The 18,093-nt window shown below is 43.4% G+C and overlaps 1 protein-coding gene across 1 annotated transcript in view; it reads right to left on the reverse strand.

Moving 5' to 3' along the window:
* Window positions 1–11,622: 11,622 nt before the first annotated feature.
* GRID2IP (Grid2 interacting protein) overlaps window positions 11,623–18,093 on the reverse strand; it is an 89,221-nt gene continuing 82,750 nt past the window's right edge. Inside the window, exons 20-22 of the mRNA XM_070760223.1 lie at window positions 15,138–15,259; window positions 14,329–14,553; window positions 11,623–11,694 (exon numbers count right to left, since the gene is read on the reverse strand). Coding sequence (XP_070616324.1) covers window positions 11,623–11,694; window positions 14,329–14,553; window positions 15,138–15,259 — 419 coding nt within the window. The remainder of the gene's footprint in view (window positions 11,695–14,328; window positions 14,554–15,137; window positions 15,260–18,093) is intronic.

The following is an 18,093-nucleotide window of genomic DNA, read 5'->3' on the forward strand; positions in this document are numbered from 1 at the left end:
CTATAGAAAAAATGGTTCCAACTATGTAACATTCTATTATTGCTCTGATTAATTATATACATCTTAAATAATAAGAGTCATCTTATACTTTTATATTAACAATAAATTCTATTACCAGGCAGAAACTTTGTCAATTAGGTATTATTCTATTCTACATTAATTACGGTGTTTTCTCTTTTCCCTAACCACCAGTGAAACCTTTCCCAAAATTTGTAAAAATCTGATTTTTCTTTGCTTTTAATTTCTAATGTTAACTTATTCATTTCCGCGCAAGCTGTAATCTTTTCTATGATCTCTTCCTCCTGAAGTATTGCTTTATTCTTCCAATATTGGACATATATTAACCTAGCCGCCGTAGTTATGTGGATAGCCAAATATACCTGATGCTTTTCTAGTTTTTGATGAAATATTCCCAACAAAAAACCTTCTGGGTTTTTTTCTATTTTGGTGTCTAGAATTTCTTCCAACCAATTTGTAATTACATTCCAGAAAAAAATTGCTTTTTCACATTTCCACCAGAGGTGGTAATAAGAGCCAATTTCTCCTTTGTATTTCCAACATATGGTTCTGTCGGGCTCTCTGGTAGACTCCTCCCAAAAATGCACAGGTACAAATTTCAGACACACACACGTTTGAAAATTCAAAAAGTTCTTTATAATGAAAATTCACTTAAACTAAGCCCTCTTTTGGCATAGCAAAGAGCACTCGTCTCCAAACAAACTGGTAATTTGTACAAGTCCCTTATCAGTTCTGTGATACTTAGCTTGCAGCTGTGAGGCAATTCACAGTCCTTCTTTCACAAAGTGAAACACACTTTGCTCTGGTTTAGTTTCAAAGCGGGGGAAAATCAGCACACAAAAAGTCAAAGTCAGTAAAGCAGTCATGAAACACAACGATCAGATAATCCTCCACAATGGCCAAACCCACAGGCTGCTATTTATAGCAGCCTCACTAATTACCACAGCCCCACCCAACCACAGGCAGCCTCATTTTCTTTGATAATAATCTCTCAGTTGTTGTTGCCTATGCATCGCTCTCCGCATGCGTGGCTGTATCATTAACTCTTGTTCTGAATCCAAGGAGGAGCTAGTTAATTGATCTCCTTCTGAGCTGTCTGCCATACTCTCCTCCTCTCTGTCACTCATGTCTTCTTGGTCAGAGGAGCCTTCATCATCAGATTCCACCGGGGGGGGGGCAAAACAGGCCTGCAGCATGTGGATGTCTCCCCCACATCCACAGTCCTTGGGGCAGGAGCTGGGCCAGAGCTAACCACAACACATATTGATGTACTATTTTGTTAATTCTAGCTAATTGAGTGGAGGTTATGTGCCATCTACATTTTGAACCAGTTTTGTTTATAGGATGTCGCTAGTGTCATTTTAAAATTTATTTCCCATGATTGTTGCCAAATATTCTATATTATATCCAAAATTTTGTTCCCATTTTTTCATATTTGTAACTCTGATTTCTGTTTGCAAGTCACTCAGCCTCAAACTTCACTGTGTCATGCAAAAAAAAAAAGTGGAGGGAGAGAAGGGAGTTGCTCCAGATCTCCATTCCATCATTGGTAAACTAGCAGCTTTCTCCTGGGTTGCTTAAACATTGCTTGTACAATGATTGTTGTAGTAACTGGAGGAGAGGCTTGGAACTGTAGCTGGCTATTACGTTGAAACTGCTTTAATGGCAGAGGGTTCATTCCACCTTTTTCTAGACATCCCTCTAGTGCAAAATCACATTTACATAACACTCAAATGGCTTGCACAACTGACCACTGTGTCGGTGTTGCTGGAATAAAAATCCATCTAGTTCTGTTCCAAGCTGGAGGAAAATACTGGAAGCAACTTAGAGGCTGATTGGAAAGGAGGTTTATTGATGAACAGAACCAAGCACAAAAAGACAGCGTGCAGTTCTGGGTCAGCTGAACCAAATGGTTGAATGAGTAGATGGATCTTTATAGTTTCTGTAACTTTTGGATTTTGGGATTTGTGCAATATGGGCTCTGTGTTTCTAAAAGGGTGTTGAGCAATTCCCATTGTGGCTTATAGCTTTTGTCCTGTGTTGGATTTTGCTGTCACTCTGTTTTTGTTCGCTGTCAAACTTTGCTGCAGGGAGTTTCAGCAAGTGTTTGCCAGCAAGTGTTTGCTTTGCTTATGAATAGTGCCATCTCGACAGTTGGTTTTGTCTTCCAATAAGCTCTTTATCTCCTTAAATGCTGACATCTGCTATGGCCTATCAAGAAAGATTTGGAGGCTGCTTTCTGCCTCTGAGAACACATTTCTCCATTTCTCCTTTGGGAAAATATAATAGTCTGTCTCTTAATAGTTCCCCAAAATATTTCATTCTTTTTTTAGGAGTCGGGTGGTTTCTCACAGTCTCTAAAGGAACACTTCTCAACCTGTGGGTCGCAACCCCTTTTGGGGTCAAACGACCCTTTCACAGGAGTCGCCTAAGACCATCGGAAAACACAAAAAGTGATACCTCTACTTACGAACTTAATTTGTTCTGTGAGCAGGTTCTTAAGTAGGAAAGTTTGTAAGAAGAAGCAATTTTTCCCATAGGAATCAATGTAAAAGCAAATAATATGTGCGATTGGGGAAAGCACAAGGAAGGTGGAGGCCCTGTTTCCTCCCAGAAGATTCTAAAGAGGCCCCATGGAGGATTCTCCCGGCCTTTTTCAGCCCTGTTTCCTCCCAGGAGATTCCTAGAGAGGCCCCACCCACTTAATTTTTTAAAAAAAATTAATTTTCATTTTTCTCCACCATGCATCAAGTAATTACCTCCATATAAACTAAACATAATAATTTTTTAAAAAAACCACCCAAAGTATCTTGCTTTGACCTCAATCTCCCAGTCTGAACTTCCATTTTCTAATCACTCAATTTTTCTTTCCCTTCTTCTTCTTGTCATCCTTCTACCATCTTTAACCTTCTCTCCCTCTTCCTTCTCCAACCTCTCCACCAGTGGTGGGCTCTTACAAGTACAGTGGAACCCCGACATAAGAGCTGCTCTACTTAAGAGCAACTCGAGATAAGAGCTGGGAGGGGAGAGATATTTTTGTTCTACTTACAAGCCCAAATTCGAGATACAAGCGCCAAGGAGCTGTCTCCTGAAGCCAAACGCTAACTTCCGCGTTCGGCTTCAGGAGACAGCTGCGAAGCGGCGCGCGTGTTTTAAAAGGTTGCAGCCGGCCTGGGGGGCTCGGGGGGGGTGCTTGCAGCTTTCTTTCTTGCTCTTTTTCTTTCTCTCTTTTACCTTCCCTTCCTCTATTTCTTCTTTTCTTTCTCCTTCCCACCTTCTTCCCTCCCTCCCTCCCTTCACTCATTCCTCTCTTACTCTCCCCTTTCATAAGTTTCCTTGCTTCCTTCCTCTGTTCCTGTCCCTTCCCCCTTTCTTTCTTTCTTTCTTTCTTTCTTTCTTTCTTTCTTTCTTTCTTTCTTGCTCTTTTTCTTTCTCTCTTTTACCTTCCCTTCCTCTATTTCTTCTTTTCTTTCTCCTTCCCACCTTCTTCCCTCCCTCCCTCCCTTCACTCATTCCTCTCTTACTCTCCCCTTTCATAAGTTTCCTTGCTTCCTTCCTCTGTTCCTGTCCCTTCCCTCTTTCCTTCCTTCCTTCCCACCCTCCGTCCATTCATTCACCCATTCCTCTCTTGATCGCTTAAAGCCGGTCCCTGGTGCAAAAAGGGTTGGGGACCTCTGTCCTACAGGATTGGGTGGCAGAGAAGTTGAACATATGTAAATTTAAAAGTTTAAGAAAGTTTACAAGTTAAGTGAAAGAAACTTCATTATTCATTTATATGTACATGTACATTTCTTCATTAAAAACATGTCTTTCTGCATAATTTAGACTAACTTTGTGAGTTTTTTGAGGGCTGGAACCAATTAAAATTATTTACATTAATTCCTATGGGGAAAAGTCGTTCGAGATAAGAGCTGCTCAACTTAAGAGCCCAGGTCCGGAACGAATTAAACTCGTATCTCGAGGTACCACTGTACGGTCAGGTATGCAGTACCAGTAGCAAAATTCAGATTTTTTTTCTTTTTTTCCCCTTCTGGGCTCTGTGTATGTTTTTCTTATCACAGTAAATGAGGTTGAATGTGTATAATTTTAGAAGAGCTGTGCGTGCGTGTGTGTACATACACTATACAGTATATAGTAGATAATTGGGGTGGGCTGCAGCCCGGACCGGGGGGGACACACAGTGGGGTAGCAAAAATGGAGCGCCACCCCAGAGCACTCAATTTGCACTGAAAGATTTTGAAACAAAATGTATAAGCCATGGCCACAGTGTGGTAGTAAAAATTTTGGTAGCCCATCACTGCCCTCCACCCTCTATCTCCTCCTACCTCTCCTTCTTTCCTTACCCTTCCCTGTGTGAACTGTTTGTAATTCTAAAGATCATTTCTTAGAACATACTGACAGTTCCTTTCTATTATCTTATCGTCTTGCCAAAGCTTTTATTATTACATCATTATTTTTAATGATGAGCTTATCTTGGATGTTGTAACTTTTCTCAGTGCTGCCTCCCCACTCCCTACTATTCTTGTCACCTGGATTAGAAATAATACTTCTAATCTCCCCTTTCTTTTTCATTTTTAGTCAGTCTTTTTCCTAGTTAAATTTCTTATCCAATCAACACATGAAATGTCATCTCTATTTTATAATATTCAGAGTCTCCTTTATTTTTAATCTTCATTGTCAGTCTGTTCATTTCTGCACAGTCTAATATCTTCTTTATCATTTCTCCTTCCGTCAGAACCAACTTTAATTTCCACTTTTGAGCATAAGCTATTTGTGCTGCAGTCACCACATATATAATCAAATATATTTCTTCTTTTTTTATATTTCTCTGACAATATTCTCAATAAGAATGTCTCTGGTTTTAACTCAATGTTTTGGCCAAGTATCTCTTCTAACCATGCTTTAACCGTTATCCAATATTTTTTAGCTTCAGTGCAAGTCCATCACATATAATAATAATAATAATAATAATAATAATAATAATAATAATAATAATAATAATAATAAAATAATAATAATAATAATAATAATAATACTTATTAGATTTGTATGCCGCCCCTCTCCACCTCTCCATATAAACTCAACATAATAATTTAAAAAACCACCCAAAGTATCTTGCTTTGACCTCAATCTCCATTTACATTTCCAACATTGAAACTTTCAAGAAGAGACTGGACTGCCATCTGTCAGAAATGGTGTCAGGTCTCCTAGTTGGGCGGGGGGTTGGACTAGATGACCTGCAAGGTCCCTTCCAACTCTGTTCATTTGTTAGTATGATCATATATTTATTTTTATTTATTTATTTATTATTAGAGTTACAGGTCATCAAGTTGAACCCCCTGCCTGAGCAGGAAATCCTATAGCACCCCAGCCAAATGGCAGTCCAATCTCCTCTTGAAAATGTCCAAGGTTGGGGAGTCCACAACCTCCGCTGGCAGTATATAAATATAAAGTATACGTATTTATATAAAGTATAAATATAAAAATTGTGGTTTTACTTTCTCCTTTACCCTACCCTCTCCTCCTTTTTCTTCCCTAATTTCCCATTATCTTCATTTTTCTTTCAATTTCTGTATTTGATATTTCAGTAAACTAATAAAAGATTTGAGCCAGAAAAAGCCATTCCTGCCAAAGTCTCATTTTCTGGACGCAGTAATGCAGGTAGCTTCTTGGTGGCCACAAATGACCCTTGAACATGCTTGGTGAAGGAAATGGCCCCATGGCAGCATTCCTTGGCAACGTGCATAGCTTCATGTCATTCTGTTTGTCTTACTTATTTTAAGCATCAACTGGTAAGTGATGGAAAGAGACCAAGAGGGACTCCTGCCATCCTTCCAGTCATAAGATTTCAGCAAATATTGGCCAACCATTCAGACATGCCCTTGCCGTTGCAGAGATAAACAACACCTTTGCCAGATGTTGAAAGTTTCAACCCTTGCATTTTGCACACGGTCAACTGGGTCACCTTTGCAGATAGGTGAATTAAAACAAATGAGTGAGTTGCAACTCTACTATGATCCCACGTATGGCTTGACCACAGACTATCCGATCCATAGGCCACGGATGCTGGTTAAGAGAGACCAGATGGGTTCACTCGTAAGCTAAAAAGTGTGTTTTGCAGGAGATGTGCAAAGGCAAACTAACCATATTACACTTTAGCAATAGGTAGAAACATTTTTGTGCCACAACCTTCTGTCTAACCGTGGCAACTTTAAGGTCTGTAGACTTCAACTCCCAGAATTCACCAGCTAGCATGGTTGGCAAGAAAATTCTGGGAGTTGAAGTTTGTTTGTTTGTTTGTTTGTTTATTTATTTATTAAGACTCGGGGCGGCTAACAACAATAAAGAAAACAATGTAACAAATCTAATATTAAAAAATAATCTAAAAAACCCCAATTTAAGAGACCAATCATACAAACAAGCATACCATGTATAAATTCTATAAGCCTAGGGGGAAGGGAAAAAATTTCAATTCCCCCATGCCTGACGACAGAGGTGGGTTTTAAGGAGCTTGCGAAAGGCAAGGAGGGTGAAAGTCCGCAGGGCTTAAAGTTCCAAGGTTAGGCACCCACTTTTCATATACAGTGGCACCTCTACCTAAGAACAGCTCTACTTACGAACTTTTCTAGATAAGAACTGGGTGTTCAAGATTTTTTTTGCCTCTTCTCAAGAACCATTTTCCACTTAAAAACCCAAGCCTCCGAAACGGTAACCGGAAAAGGCGGGGAGAAGCCTCTGTGGGTCCTCTCTAGGAATCTCCTGGAAGGAAACAGGGCCGGGAAAGGTGGGGAGAAGCCTCCATGGGGCCTCTCTAGGAATCTCCTGGGAGGAAGCAGGGCCGGAAAAGGCAGGGAGAAGCCTCTGTGGGGCCCCTCTAGGAATCTCCTGGGAGGAAACAGGCCCGGAAAAGGTGGGGAGAAGCCTCCGTGGGGCCTCTCTAGGAATCTCCTGGGAGGAAACAGGGCCTCCACCCTCCCTGTGGTTTCCCCAATTGCATGTATTATTTGCTTTTACATTGATTCCTATGGAAAAATTGCTTCTTCTTATAAACTTTTCTACTTAAGAACCTGGTCACAGAACGAATTAAGTTCATAAGTAGATACACTACTGTAAGGCAGAGAGCAGGCATCCTGTCTGCTGAGGCACAAAGGCACCCTACTAACCATTGGCAGAGGACACGACCTCACAAGCCACTTCACTTCCTCAACGGTTCAGGTGGCCCAAGTCAGCAGGAGTTACCTGCATGAAAGTGGCTTTCCGCCACATGCCACCAGGTGTCCCTGGAGGACAGCCTCTGGTGACCTAGCTATTGTGGCCCACCCATGACCAATGCAGCTGATCAGGGATCCCAAGGATCAAGAGGTGGTTGTGGCACAGTTCCATTTGCCCGTGTAGCTGGTACCCGAGTCCAATAGTGAGGAGGCCAGAGAGGATTCAGTGTCAGAGGCTGAAAGCCAACCAGGGCCTTCTGCACCTCCTCAGGCGACATGAGTGACATAGGAGAAGAGAAGTCTCTTCTTGATGCCAGAGTACACAGGGCTGTTAGATGGCAGGAGTGGCTGTGCAAGAGGAGGTCTCTTTGTGAATAGAGCTGCAGGCTAATTGGCCACACCCTTAGAGGCTTAGTCATGTGAAGCTTCAGTGTGGAAGTCAATTTTGTTGCATTCCAGATGGGTTTTGTTGGGCGCTCTCTCAGTTTGTTCAGTTTGTGATGTTAAAAATCGTATTTCCAGATTTTGCTAATGACCTCCGGACTTTCTACCAACTTTTGTAAATTTAACATACAAACATAGAAGATTGACGGCAGAAAAAAACCTCAGGGTCCATCTAGTCTGCCCTTATACTCTTTCCTGTATTTTATCTTAGGATGGATATATGTTTATCCAAGGCATGTTTAAATTCAGTTCCTGTGGATTTACCAACCATGTCTGCTGGAAGTTTGTTCCAAGCATCTACTACTCTTTCAGTCAGATAATATTTTCTCATGTTGCTTCTGATCTTTCCCCCAACTAACCTCAGATTGTGCCCCCTTGTTCTTGTGTTGACTTTCCTATTAAAAACACTTCCCCCCTGAACCTTATTGAACCCTTTAACATATTTAAATGTTTCAATCAGGTCCCCCCCTTTCCCTTCTGCCCTGATTTAGTTCATTAAGTCTTTCCTGATAAGTTTTACGCTTAAGACCTTCCACCATTTTTGTAGCCCGTCTTTGGGACCATTCAATTTTATGAGGTATCAATTTTATCAGGTATAACAGGATCAGGTGTAACAGGCAGCGTTTGCCAGATGGATGCCATTTTCATCTGAACAGGTGTTGCTACAGAGGGAGTCGTTCTTTATTACATGATAGCATAGTAAAGATTCATACAGAGACACGAGGCTCACGTCTATACACAATTCTCGGGGGTGGATGGTGAGTGGGCAGAGGTGGGCTGCTAAGGTGGGATGGTGACGTATGGTCACCCCCATGGCCCTGAGTGCTAGCGGAGTCCAGCACAATTCTGCTACTGCACCTGGGCAGGTAGCCTGTGGCGCACCTGCGTGTCCGTGCACAATTTTGCTACCTGCCCAGGTGCAGTAGCATCATTGCGCTGGACTCTGCTAGCACTCAGAGCCATGGCCCTCTACATCTCCGTGCACGATTTCACCACCTGCCCAGGTGCAGTGGCAGAATTGGGCTGGACTCTGCTAGCACTCAGAGCCACGGGGGCGAGCACACGTCACCGTTCCACCTTAGCAGCCCACCTCTGGGAGTGGGGCAATCTTCAACCTTGGAAAAACCTCACAAGAAAACAGTGCCCGGAAATGAGGAGATTTGCCCCTCCGCACGGCCTTCCAAAGGTACCAGGAGAGCAGCGCCAGGATCATAATCATCACCGTGATCATAAAGTAACTGTGAAATAACTTCGTTGCAGCTCTTGGAAAAAGACGAACTGAGCTCACGACAGATCTCCCCACAACAAGGAGGGTCAATGTGAGGGAGGCATCGAAATAAAACAGCAGAAGAGAAGCCCTTGTGGGTACCTGTTCCATATCTAAGGAAGGTGTTACCTGGGGAACACCCCTCAAGAAGTGGCTGGGTTGGGATTTTTACGTTCAACGGGATGAGTGGTGGGTCAGAGCCCACTAAGGCCCCCATTGATGGTCTCGGTTCCACCCAGGTTGAAGTTGCTGCTATTGATCAAAAAGGCAGGCAAGAAATGTAAAGAAGGAAGGAAGGAAGGAAGGAAGGAAGGAAGGAAGGAAAGAAGGAAGGAAGGTGATGGGAATGGAAGGAAGGAAATGGAAATTGAAGGAGGGAGAAGGAAGAAAGGAAGGAAGGAAGGAAGGAAGGAAGGAAGGAAGGAAGGAAGGAAGGAAGGATTGCTGCGTACACTTCACCCTTGGAGGTAAATGGAATGAGGATGCTCATCTCTAACCTTCCCCACAATGTCAGTCGATGATCTACTGACCACTGGCACTGCTCGTTCTCTCTCACTGGCTTCCCGCTATAGGATAGTCATACCAAGTTCTCTTGTGAACATTCCTCACGAGAGCTACTTGCCTTGTAACTTTACTGCAACCAGAGGTGGGCTGCTAAGGTGGAATAGTGATGTGTGCTTGCCCCCATGTCTCTGAGTGCTAGCGGAGTCCAGCGCAATTCTGCTACTGCACCTGGGCGTACCTGACCAGATGCAGTAGAAACATAGAAACATAGAAGATTGACGGCAGAAACAGACCTCCTGGTCCATCTAGTCTGCCCTTATACTATTTCCTGTATTTTAACTTAGGATGGATCTATGTTTATCCCAGGCATGTTTCAATTCAGTATCTGTGGATTTACCAACCACATCTGCTGGAAGTTTGTTCCAAGTATCTATGACTCTTCCAGTGAAATAATATATTCTCACGTTGCTTCTAATCTTTCCTCAAACTAACCTCAGATTGTGCCCCCTTGTTCTTGTGTTCACTTTCCTATTAAAAACACTTCCTTCCTGAACCTTATTAAACCTTTTAACATATTTAAATGTTTCGATCCTGTCCCCCCCTTTCCCTTCTATCCTCCAGACTATACAGATTGAGTTCATGAAGTCTTTTCTGATAAGTTTGATGCTTGAGACCTTCCACCATTTTTGTAACCCATCTTTGGACCCGTTCAATTTGTTCAATCTCTTTTTGTAGGTGAGGTCTCCAGAACTGAACACAGTATTATTCCAAATGGAGTCTCACCAGCGCTCTATACAGCGGGATCACAATCTCCCTCTTCCTGCTTGTTATACCTCTAGCTATGCAGCCAAGTCTTCTATTCGCTTTCCCTACTGCCTGACCGCACTGTTCACTTCATTTAGTAGCAGAATTGCACTGGACTCCACTAGCACTCAGAGCCATGGGGGCAAACACAGGTCACAGTTCCATCTTAGCAACCCACCTCTGACTGCAACCCTCATATCAGCCATTCTGCTCTCAGACATTTGACCAGGAAGAGGCAGCAGGGCCAAACATGATGTGGAAGAGGCATCAGATGCTGGGTAAGGGGAGAGCATTTCCCCACTTTTGCTGCCATTCAGCTCTAGAGCAAGGGCTTCAGCCTCCATCCTACCTGCGTGGGTCACTTCCTTCAGGGATCTATTTCCCCGAGATAACTGACGGGAAGGAAAGACTCGCTAGCTACATTTGCAGCCACTGGCATGGACACCTGAAGACCAGGAGGCAGGAGAAGGGAGCAAATCAGTTCCTTTTGGAGCAGAGGGATGTTGTCATACCATCTTTCCTTTGGGGGGCACTAGGCAAGCCCTGAACAGACTGACAGGGATGGGCTGCTGGGGGTTCACAGGGGTTCAGGAGAACCTCTAGCTAAGATTCTGTGCAGTAAGGAGAATCCCCCAAAAGCCCATTCCTGGCTGGCCTCACTCACCTCGCCCTGCCCCTCCCAGGAGTCCCCACGCAGCCCGTTTTGGATGTAGATAAGTACAGGGTGTACGCAGAGGCTCGGGGAGGGCAAAAAAAAGGGGCCTACTGGAGGTTTGGGAAGGCTGGAAATGGGCTGCCGAGGGCCTCCAGAGCAGCCCTGGGGAGACCGTTTTTGTCCTCCTAGAGGTTCGAGGACAAAATCGTCCGCCCTCCACTGTGAAACAGGAGGCAACTGTGGGCACACCCATCCAGCAACTGGGCAGAGAACCCCCCTGCTAAAATTTTTAAAGCCCACCCTTGTGGGTTGACTGTTCCCAAATGCCCCCTGCAGGCTCGGTGACCGCTCCCTAAAATTAAGGGGTTACCAGAAAGGCCATGAAAAATAAGAGGCAAGCTGGCGCAGCTTCATCCATGCCTCCTTGGGTTCTAGCACTCATGTTTAGCCACCACGGAATATCTCGGGGTGGTGGGTGGGTGGATTGTCTCTGGTGTTGAGAAGTGTGTGGAAATCTGCAGCTAGCCCACCCCTCTCTCTCTCTTCTTTTGAAGGCAGTTTCCATACAAATGGGTACAGACACGTCCTCTGCTGGTCTCCAGCAATGCTGCTTCCACACTGAGAAGAAACTTGCTTTGCGCCGACCAGCAGACGGGACTCGAAGCAGCCAAACTCTGGGCAAGGAAGCACCGTGCTGCAGTCTTTCTTCAACCCTCCGGTCACCAGGCAAGAGGGGGGATCATCTTCAGGCTGCACAAGGACTCATTGGCCTGTATGTCGTTGAAGGCCCGCTGTAGAGAGAAGAGAACCATGGGATCACAAGGCTAGAAGGGACCTTGGAGGTCTTCTAGCTCAACCCCTGCCCGAAGTTATCAAACACAAGGGCACTCTAGGCCAGGGGTCTCTAGAAGATAGTGCTTCTCAATTATTTTCTGTTAACCCCCCCCCCCAGGAAGAAGTAAACATTTCACATTCTTCTCCCCCCCCCCACATCCCAATGGAATTTTAGTGTTAATATTTATTATTTTACTATTTATTACTTTACTTTACCGACCAGTGCCGAATGGCGGGAGAGGGCCTTCTCTCTCCCTCTCTCTTTTAAAAAATATTTATTTTATTTTATTTTAATTTAAAAAAATAAATTTTATTGACAAATGCACAACACAGAACATTTTAAACTTCTGCTTACTTTTCACTTTTTGTATTTTCTTTTCTTTTTCTTTTTAAAATGTGTTCATGCCTGTTTTTGATTTCTGTTCTATATTGTGCATTTGTCATTAAAATATTTTTTATTGATTTTATAATATAAAATACATACACAACATATAACAAGTGATTAGTGCCTGCCACCAGACAACATCCACACCCCTCCACCAAAATGGGGGCATATTTTGTATATGCCATTTTAACTCAAGAGCAATATATCTATTTACATATTATAAAGTGATTTGAATTCATTCCTTACAGCTTCGTCTCGAATTCTACTGACCACATATCCTCTTACCTTGTCCCATCGTCCCATCAGTTCCCGCAGATTAGTTTCATTGGCCGAATTCATCCTCTTATCCATAATCTCAAATTGAATATGGTCCACAATATTTAATTTATTTATTTATTTATTTATTTATTTATTTATTTATTATTTAGATTTGTATGCCGCCCCTCTCCGCAGACTCGTTACAATACCAGTTTTGTATTGTCCATTGTGTCACATCCTTCTATCGCTATTTCTTTTATTTCTCTAAATTCTCTCATCTCGTTCCTTTTAACTAATACTGCCATTTCCTTTGTAATTGTCCATCATATATTTAACATCCTAGGGGGAGGGCCTTCTCTGTGGCGGCCCTGTTGCTCTGGAACCAACTACCCCCAGAGAGCCACACCACTCCCACCTTCCTGGCCTTATGGAAGCCTTAAAAACATGGCTTTGCCGGCAGGCCCAGAGCCGTTGAGCTACAGCAATCTGCTTCGGCAGAGTGTTTATTGATTGTTTTTATTGGGATTTTAATTGTTGTATACTTTTTATTATTGTACGCTGCTCAGAGTCCGTCTGGGGGAATCGATCAAGAGGGACCACGTGTGTTTCCCTGGCATCACACCACTATTTGAGAAGGACTGCTTTAAGACTTGTGAGTTCTGGGAGTTGAAGTCCACAAGTCTTAAAGTTGCCAAGGTTGGAGACCCCTGTTCTAGGCCACTAAGGCGATTTAAAACCCCAACACTGCATTTTCACATCTGGCCCAGAAGGAGACACAAGTCAACCCAACCCAGTTCACGGCACTGTAGGTGTGTAGAGAGAAGACAAAGGCAAGTTTGATGAGCAATGCTCTGCTTCTGGATTCTCCAGCCTGACGTTTGCCAGGCTGCCTCCTGTCACCTGCCACAGTTTGTACAAAAATAGTTTGGAAGCTGCAGTTGCAAACAAGGCAGTCTGGAGCAGGGCTCACCAACCTTTTGGACCTGATGGACCATGAAAAAATATTATATGACTGAAAGAGTCGTAGATACTTGAAACAAACTTCCAGCAGGCGTGGTTGGGAAATCCACAGGAACTGAATTTAAACATGCTTTGGATAAACATATATCCACCCTAAGATAAAATACAGGAAATAGTATAAGAGCAGACTTGATGGACCAGGAGGTCTTTTTCTGCCATCAGTCTTCTATGTTTCTATGTTTCTATGGTGCAGCATCCTTGACCAGTAGCGACCTGCTACTGCAGTGGCATCAGTGTGGGACATTCATTTCTCTAGTCCTTTGGCCACGTGATGTACAGAAAATTCTTTGCAAGAGAACAAAAGAGGGTGGGGGATGCCAGGACATGTCCAAAACTTTGGCCCCTCTCCCTCAAACATCTCCCAGTTTTCCCTACTGGATCCTTTTTAGAGGGGCTACGAAACAAGCCCAAATGTGTAACTGCTCAGCATAAGAGATGGAAAAACCCAACACTTGGTTACCATGGTTTGCTTCTGCGTACTTTAGCACAATTGCTTTTTACAATATCTTTTTATTGAATGTGAGTAACTTATTAAATTAGTATGTTATTATGTGGCTCAGGAGATCTTGGGTTTTAAGGAAGGAAGGAAGGAAGGAAGGAAGGAAGGAAGGAAGGAAAGAAGGAAGGAAGTATGGAAGGAAGGAAGGAGAAGGAAGAAGGAAGGAAAAAGAAGGAAAAAAGGAAGGAAGGAGAAAGGAGGGAAGGAAAAAGAAGAAAAGGAAGGAAGGAGATTATAATGTGAGGGAGGGAGGGAGAGTCTGAGGAAGTCCTGCCTTAGCACTTGGCCACCCACAGGTGCCACCGACATGAGTAATGTTGAGTTGGCCCCACCTATCCCATCCTGCCCACCCCTCAATGAAACCGAGTTAGAGACCCCTGCCCTATGCTTATCCTCCAGGCGCAAAGCGAACAATAAAACAAAACGCACCCGGTGGATCAAACCCCCAACCATGGTGTAAGCAAAGTAGAATAAAAGCCCCATACTCGCCTCAAATTTGCTCATGAACTCGGCAAAAATGCCAAAAAAATCCTCAGAGGTGGTGACTTTGGAATCTTCCCCAAAGAAGGATAAGACTTTCCTGAATTCTTCCATGGCTTTATGCTGGAGATCATCCAGGGACCGGACAGTGGGATCTGCACTCTCCAGGAAGGCCTGCAACAGGGGGCTAAGGATGGACAAACGATGCCTTGCTTGCTTTTTTTCCATCACGAAGAAAAACGGATTCTAAATGCCTGGCAACTGACACCTTCTGACATTCTCAATTATTCCAGGTAAGAAAAAGAAAATAGGAGGTGAGTGAATATGAGAATGACTCAGGTGAAGGTCAAAGAGGGAGGAAGAGGAGGGAGAAAGTGAAGGGAGCGGAGAAGAAGTGGAGGGATGTAGGAGGGTTATCCGGAGGGTAAGGCATGTAGCTCTCGGGGGAAATGTTGGTATTACAAATCCCAGTGGCCGATTAGGTCCCACAGCGTTGGCCTTCTCTGGGTCCCATCGACTAGACAGTGTTTCCCAACCTTGGCAACTTGAAGATATTTGGACTTCAACTCCCAGAATTCCTCAGCCAGCAAAGCTGAGAGTTGAAGTCCACAAGTCTTAAAGTTGCCAAGGTTGGATCCAGAAGATCCAAAGATGAGCTAACTGACCTCTCCGATATTCCCTTCCGTCCGCCCCATCTCTCAACCTAACTTGCTTCCCCCCCCCCTTGTTCTTGGCTAGGGATGGGCAAAAAAAGATACATCCATCACAGGCACGAATCTGTCCTCAGGTGATGAAGGCACCATATTCTGGCAGGCGATTTCAATCTCGTGGACAGTGCGATGAAGGTCGTTGAGGTCAGTTGTTAACGTTCTCTGATTCACTAAGGAGAGAAAAAAAATGGTCCAAAATGTCAACAGTTTCATTCTCATCACCTTCTTTGTGAAGAAAGGAAAGGTCTCTCTGCCCTTGAGAATAGGATGGGATGGAATAGAGTAGAGTAGAGTAGAGTAGAGTAGGGTAGAGTAGAGCAGAATAGAATAGAGTAGAATAGAATAGAATAATAAAATAGTATGGAATAGAGTAAAGTAGAAGATAGAATAAAATAATAGTATAGTATAGTATAATATAGTATAGTGTAGGGTAGGGTAGGGTAATGTAGGGTAGGGTAGAGTAAGGTAGAGTAGACTAGGGTAGAGTACGGTATAGTAGAACAGAATAATAGAATAGAATAATAAAATAGTATAGTGTAGTATAGTGTAGTGTAGGTTAGTGTAGGGTAGGGTAGGGTAGAGTAGGGTAGGGTAGGGTAGAGTAGAGTAGAGTAGGGTAGGGTAGGGTAGAATAGAATAATAGTGTAGAGTAGAGTAGGGTAAGGTAGGGTAGGGTAAGGTAGGGTAGAGTAGAGTAGAAGAACAGAATAGAATAATAAAATATATATGTGCATGTTACCCTCCCCATGTTGCCCCATCCCTGCACATGCACACATGAACCCCCCATGCTCTCTCTCTTCCCTGTTTTCCAACTTCTGGTGGGCCCAGGAGGCCTATTTTTGCCCTCCCCAGATTTCACAGGCTTTCTTGGAGCCTCGGCAGGGTGAAAATGGCCTCTCCCGCCCCCTGAAGGCCCTCCAGAAGCCGAAAACACCCTCCCAGAGCCTCCACATGAGTTGAAAATCAGCTCACCACTACGCGCATGCACATTTAAGCTAAACTAGCATGCCGGCAGATATAGCTCTGCGTGCCAACTATGGCATGCATTCCATAGGTTCGCCATCATGGGCTTATGTAGTTCGTGAGGTTGCCGTGACTGAGAAATATTGTGCTGGAGGAATGGTGGCATGTCTTAGATGAGACAGTGGGATGAGTCTCTCTGGTGAGTCTCAGTTCCTCACGATGGAAAGGCCCTGTTTTGCTTATGCAAATTGGACGGTGTAATGGTTACCCTGTGGAAGTGTTTTCTCAACCTTGGCCACTTTAAGACGCATGGACTTCAACTCCCAGAATTCTAGCTATGACTTGAAGTGACTAGGGAATCACCATCAGTGAACTGGTGGACAATGCTGCTTGGTCTGTTGTGTGGATGTTGGATGGTTGCGGTGGGAAATTGTGGCGGGTTAAGCATGTTCTTTTGGGTTGTTATGCATGATTGGTCTTTGGCATCATACAATTGGTCTTTGCAAGGGTATACCGCACGAATCCCAGCGACCAGTTAGGTCCCACAGAGTGGGTCTTCTCCGGGTCCCGTCAACTAGACAATGTCACTTGGTGGGACCCAGGGGAAGAGCCTTCTCTGTGGCTGCCCCGGCCCTCTGGAACCAACTCCCCCCAGAGATTAGAATTTCCCCCAACCTCTTTGCCTTTCGTAAGCTTCTTAAAACCCACCTCTGCCGCCAGGCATGGGGGAACTGAGATACTCTTTCCCCCTAGGCCTTTACAATTTTATGCATGGTATGTCTGTATGTATGTTTGGTTTTATAATAAGGGTTTTTAACTGTTTTAATATTGGATTGTTTATATGCTGTTTTTATTACTGTTGTTAGCCACCCCGAGTTTACGGAGAGGGGCGGCATACAAATCCAATAAATAAATAAATAAATAAATAAATAAATAAATGAATGAATGAATAAATAAATGAATAAATGAATAATAAATAAATAAATAAATAAATAAATACTGTTATCTACATACAATGAGAATAAAGTATTTACTTACTTACTTACTTACTTACTTACTTACTTACTTACTTACTTACTTACTTACTTACTTACTTACTTACTTACTTAAAGTGGTCAAGGTAGAGAAACAGCGCTAATATTGCATGATCTGTCTATGTCAGATGTCTTGAAACTTGGCAACTTTAAGACTTGTGGGCTTCAATTTCCAGAATTCTCCAGCCAGCTAGAGAATTCTGGGAGTTGAGGTCCATATGTCTTAAAGTTGCCAAGTTTGGGGACCCCTGGTCTCTGCAATGGGTAATATTCCCAAACCTTTTATTGTGGTTTTTCCTTTCTCGCAAGACACTTTGGGCACCTCTTGCCTATTCTGTGAAAATAACTTCTATGATTAAGCCTGTGAAGCTTCTTTGATTTTAGGCGACTTCCCTTTGTAAATACAAAATTGTATTTTCTTCCTTTTTCTCCATCTGGGTTAGAAGGCTGGAAATGAACTAGACCACATGTGAGCTATTGAATCATCCTTCCAGCGATATTTCTACACTGCCTTCAAGAATGACCAGACTTCTAATGTCCTGCCTTGACTGCAAAAGTTGCGATACACTCAAGAGATGGAACCGCCTTGAAATTAACCCCGTGTTGAACTGGTCAAACAGCAGCACAGGCAATATCTTACGACATATCTGTATTATGCCACAAAGTGTTTGCAATAAGGTTTATGTCATAAATTATTGTATGGAGTTTGCCAAATTCCAATTCCACAGTCATGAATCCCAGATTTTGGATGCACTCTGCAAGTTAGCCCATTTGATTCAGCCTTCCAACCTTCCAAGGTCAATAAAATTAGAACCCAGATTTTTTTGGGAAATGTGCTGGTTGGAGAAAGAAATCCCTATGAGTTAAAATTGCCAAAGTTAGAGGCCTCTTGGGCAATGACGAACTAGTCAAGGAGGGAGGAAAGGGGGAAATTGCAACCTTTACACAGAAATATTCAGATCTAGCCTTTCTTTTGCTGCAACCACTTCATTAGTAAAGTTCAAGGA

Source organism: Erythrolamprus reginae, chromosome 9, assembly GCF_031021105.1.
Source record: "Erythrolamprus reginae isolate rEryReg1 chromosome 9, rEryReg1.hap1, whole genome shotgun sequence".
NCBI lineage: Eukaryota > Metazoa > Chordata > Lepidosauria > Squamata > Dipsadidae > Erythrolamprus > Erythrolamprus reginae.